This window comes from Austrofundulus limnaeus, unplaced genomic scaffold (genome assembly GCF_001266775.1).
Source record: "Austrofundulus limnaeus strain Quisiro unplaced genomic scaffold, Austrofundulus_limnaeus-1.0 Scaffold141, whole genome shotgun sequence".
Taxonomy (NCBI): domain Eukaryota; kingdom Metazoa; phylum Chordata; class Actinopteri; order Cyprinodontiformes; family Rivulidae; genus Austrofundulus; species Austrofundulus limnaeus.
This window is the reverse complement of record NW_013952543.1, coordinates 929,613-933,384: the sequence shown is the minus strand read 5'-3', so window position 1 is coordinate 933,384 and position 3,772 is coordinate 929,613. Positions and strand designations below refer to the sequence as shown.

General features: G+C 44.0%; 1 protein-coding gene across 2 annotated transcripts in view; it reads right to left on the bottom strand.

Annotated features, from left to right (window-relative positions):
* Positions 1–433: 433 nt before the first annotated feature.
* csrnp2 (cysteine-serine-rich nuclear protein 2) overlaps positions 434–3,772 on the bottom strand; it is a 19,237-nt gene continuing 15,898 nt past the window's right edge. For both annotated transcript variants that reach the window (XM_014016257.1, XM_014016256.1), the window contains one exon: positions 434–3,455. In XM_014016257.1, coding sequence (XP_013871711.1) covers positions 2,502–3,455 — 954 coding nt within the window. In that variant the 3' untranslated portion in view covers positions 434–2,501. The remainder of the gene's footprint in view (positions 3,456–3,772) is intronic.

Here is a 3,772-nt window from a genome sequence, read left to right as displayed (position 1 = left end):
GCTCAAAGAATGAGGTCAGCTGACCTGAATATACTGAATGACCAGGTTATTATTCCATCAATGGATTGTTTCTTCACTGATGCCACGGCCATATTCCAAGATGATAATACCAGGATTCATGGGGCTGGAACTGTGAGAGAGTGGTTCAGGGAGCATGAGACATCATTTTCACACAGGGACTGGTTCCACAGAGTCCAGTGAGAACCTTTGGGATGAGCTGGAGAAGGTCAGACTACCATCATCAATGACAGATCTTGGTGAAAAATTAATGCAAAACTGGATGGAAATAAATCTGGTGACATTGCAGAAGATTATCCAAACAATGCCACAGTGAATGATCAAAGTTAAATGAAAAGTGTGTGACCATTTGTTTTGCCCAGCTGAACTTGTGAGTCTTACACATATCCATATAATTAAAAACATAAAACAAACATGTATTTGCAATGAGTATTTTTATTGTTTTTATTTTTGTATAAAACCCTTTTTTGTCCATTTTAGGCAACAGTTAGCATGAGAGCAGTTCTCACAGCTTTTTCAGATGAAACGTTTCAGTCCTCTCGACAATCACACAATCCTTTCGCACAGAAAAAAAAAACACAAACACACACACACACCATCACAAAAAAAGTACTAGAGTTCATTTTGGAGCAGTGGTCCCAAACCTAAAATCTATTAGTAGAAAAGCCAAGGACATAAAGCTGAACAACACGCAGCCTGTAATCACYGTCACTCCAGAGATGGTGTTATATCACAAGGCAAGTCACACAAACACAAGGAGCCACAATAAATCTGCAGCCTCACAATAAGTACAGGAGGCGGCTTTGTTACACTCTGATGGATGACAGCATCGTTTATAATTAGGTTTGAAACCACTGCTTTGTTGTAGCTCTTAAACTGGATTATACTCAGACAATTTTAAACAGAAATAAAAAGGTTAAACAAATACATCTGACAACTTCTACACAGCAGCACATCCTGTGTCAGGCGAGCCGTTACTAAAAGCAGCGGCAGGAATTTCAGGCGACTGAACAAAGGATTGATTTTGTGTAAGAATTGTCGGCTCGCTTACACACATCAGTATTCATCGAACACGGCTTAGAAAAGACACATTTAAAGACCAGAAAATGTATGACAGACTCCATCACAAAACGGCTCATTCTATCACTGATGTGTGGAGAGGCGCRCACACACACACACACACACACACACAATTTTTATTATTTAGATTAGCGAGAAACATTTTCAGGTAACTATTCCTGGTTTCTGATAAATAAACTTTTTTTAACTGTAACATTTGTGACAGGAGCACCTCTCAGGTGTAAAGTGTGTATCTTTGCTAATACAGTCTAACACACGGCACACACACACACATGCATGCACACTGACTCAAACAGAACTTTCTTTCTGACATAGACACAAGTGTATACACAAACACAATCAACACACACACAAAACCAGGTTGTTGAAAATCGCATCTATTAATAGCTAACAGCGCGTTGTTTAGTAGGTTTTTCTTTTTGATGCGCTCAATATTTTGTTATTCGTCATAATTTGGCTTGATTCTGAATCAGCTCTTCTTTACACAATTTATTTTTAAAAAACAATGAGGAAGCTCTATTCTGGCAGTTCGTCCTGACGTGACACCACTTCCTGCTCTCTGAAGTAGCAGAATGAAAGAAACTTTTTTTATTAAGAAAACAGACTGCAAGCATCCTAACTTTAAAACAAACATCTAACCCACAAAAGACACACTGATATAAGAAATATTGTCATCAGCACTGTAACTAGGAGCCTTCCTGTGTTAGATAAAGTGTGCGAGCAGTCCGTGGTGAGTTAGTGTAACAGCTAAGGCTAGTGCTAACCTGCTGCTGTGATGGGTTTTACCTTCATGTCTCACTGCAGCAGAGCCACAACACTCACTGCCTGAACCTCACAATGTGCACACAGGTCAAAAAAAAAAGCAGCTCTCTTGCACAATGCAAATGCATATACAGTACATTAAAAACAAGTATTTCCAGGATTATTCAGTCAGTATTTAGCAGGGGATGCTAGCAGAGGCCTTCATTTGGTTGTGACTGCAACACAAGCTGTTTGAATCCGCCGCTGCCTCAGGCAGTTCAGTGCTGATRGCCTTATACTTCAACAAAACAAAAGGCTTAGGTCAGCACTCACTCGCTGTGTTTCTCTTTATTGTGGTGGAAATAAAGTTAATCCTAATCGACTCCTACATAAAAGTGTTATTATGTTTTCCCCATTAAGGCCGCATTCATCACCTCAGCTGAATTACCCACCGTGTTTCCTTTTAATAAAAGCATTCATTTTCTTTCTGTGGGGGGGGGGGGGGGGTGCATGAGCTTTCTGTGTATTATAATACTCATTCACACAGTGAGACTCGCTGTAGGAGATTACAACCTGCAGTCACTCTTGTAATAAACATGGAATTTGACATTTATTCATCTTAGATGAAGCTATTGTGCAAAACATCTGCAGAGAAGCTGACGCTAAACCTCAGGAGGCCGTGGATCTACTTGTTTCTCGGAGCAGGACGTCTCTTGGCTTTGCTCTGTGGGAAGGTTTGGCTGAGGACTGGGGGGTCTCTCCTCCACCACAGCTGCACACTCCTCTGCGTGCACAATGGCGCCGGTCAAACATTCGCCCACATTCTGTCTGCCGGCGCCGTTTGCCCGCCTGTCATCCTTCAGCTGCTGCTCTGCTTCTGGTTTCTTCTCTCCAAACCCAGTTCCTGCTGCGCTCTGTGGGGGCTTGTCTTGTTCGTGTGCCTCTGCCCTCTGCAGCGTCTCAAAGGCTCCAGGTTCTATAGGGCTGAGCTGATAGTAAAGCAGAGACGTGGAGTCTTTGAGGAGCTCCGAGGGGCTCTCCTCCTGGTTGTCAGAGATGCACAGCACTGTGGTTCCTGTAGGGAATGGGCCCTGCAGGAGGATCTGATTCACATCTGGCACCTCTTCCTGCTCAGGTAGGCCCCCTCCCAAAGCAGTGGGGAGAAGGCAGAGAGGCGGCTCTGTGATCCCACTAGCATTCAGCTCCTGCTGCACTGCTTCCCCCTCTGCCTCCTCCCTCTCCCTCCTCTCCTGCTCCTCCGCACTCTGCAGGTGCAGCACAGCTGCCTCGTTCTCTCGCTCCAGAATGTCCTGCTCTGCCATGAGGTCCTGGACCTCTTCAACCGACTGCACCTCGCTCTCCTCCAGCTCAGAGTCCAGGCCGATGCCTGAGGAAAGGGTTGGGGAAGTGGGGCAAGTGGAGGAAGGGGATGACGGGTCAGACTCAGCAAAGTGGTCCCCCGGCCCGTGGATCTGCATCCTCCTCTTCTCCACGTCCAGCTTCATTATGGTGTGCAGGTAATGGGTTCTGACGCGTAAAGGGTTGAACTCAATGCGGCCTGCGACGTTGCTGCAGCCATCCCTGGAGCAGCCACAYGGGAAGGACATTCGATCCACCTGGAGAACAAAGCAGAGGAGATCAGAGTTTACTTTTATGTGTTTCTTAAGTAATTTTAAAAAAGTGGAAAGATGGCATGACACATAAAGCACAAATGGAGATCAGACAAAAAGGTATGCCCAGTAGAGTTGGATACTTTGGAATTTGGAAAAAGTCAAGCTTCTAATGTTGAAAACAGACAGGAAATAAACAATTATTTGAAAACAGATAATTAGGTCAGATATTTGTTTTTAATAATATTATCTTAATAAGGTGACAGAGAAAGCCAGGCAGAGTAATTGTCAGCAAGCCATAAAACAATGACTGTGGTTATAAT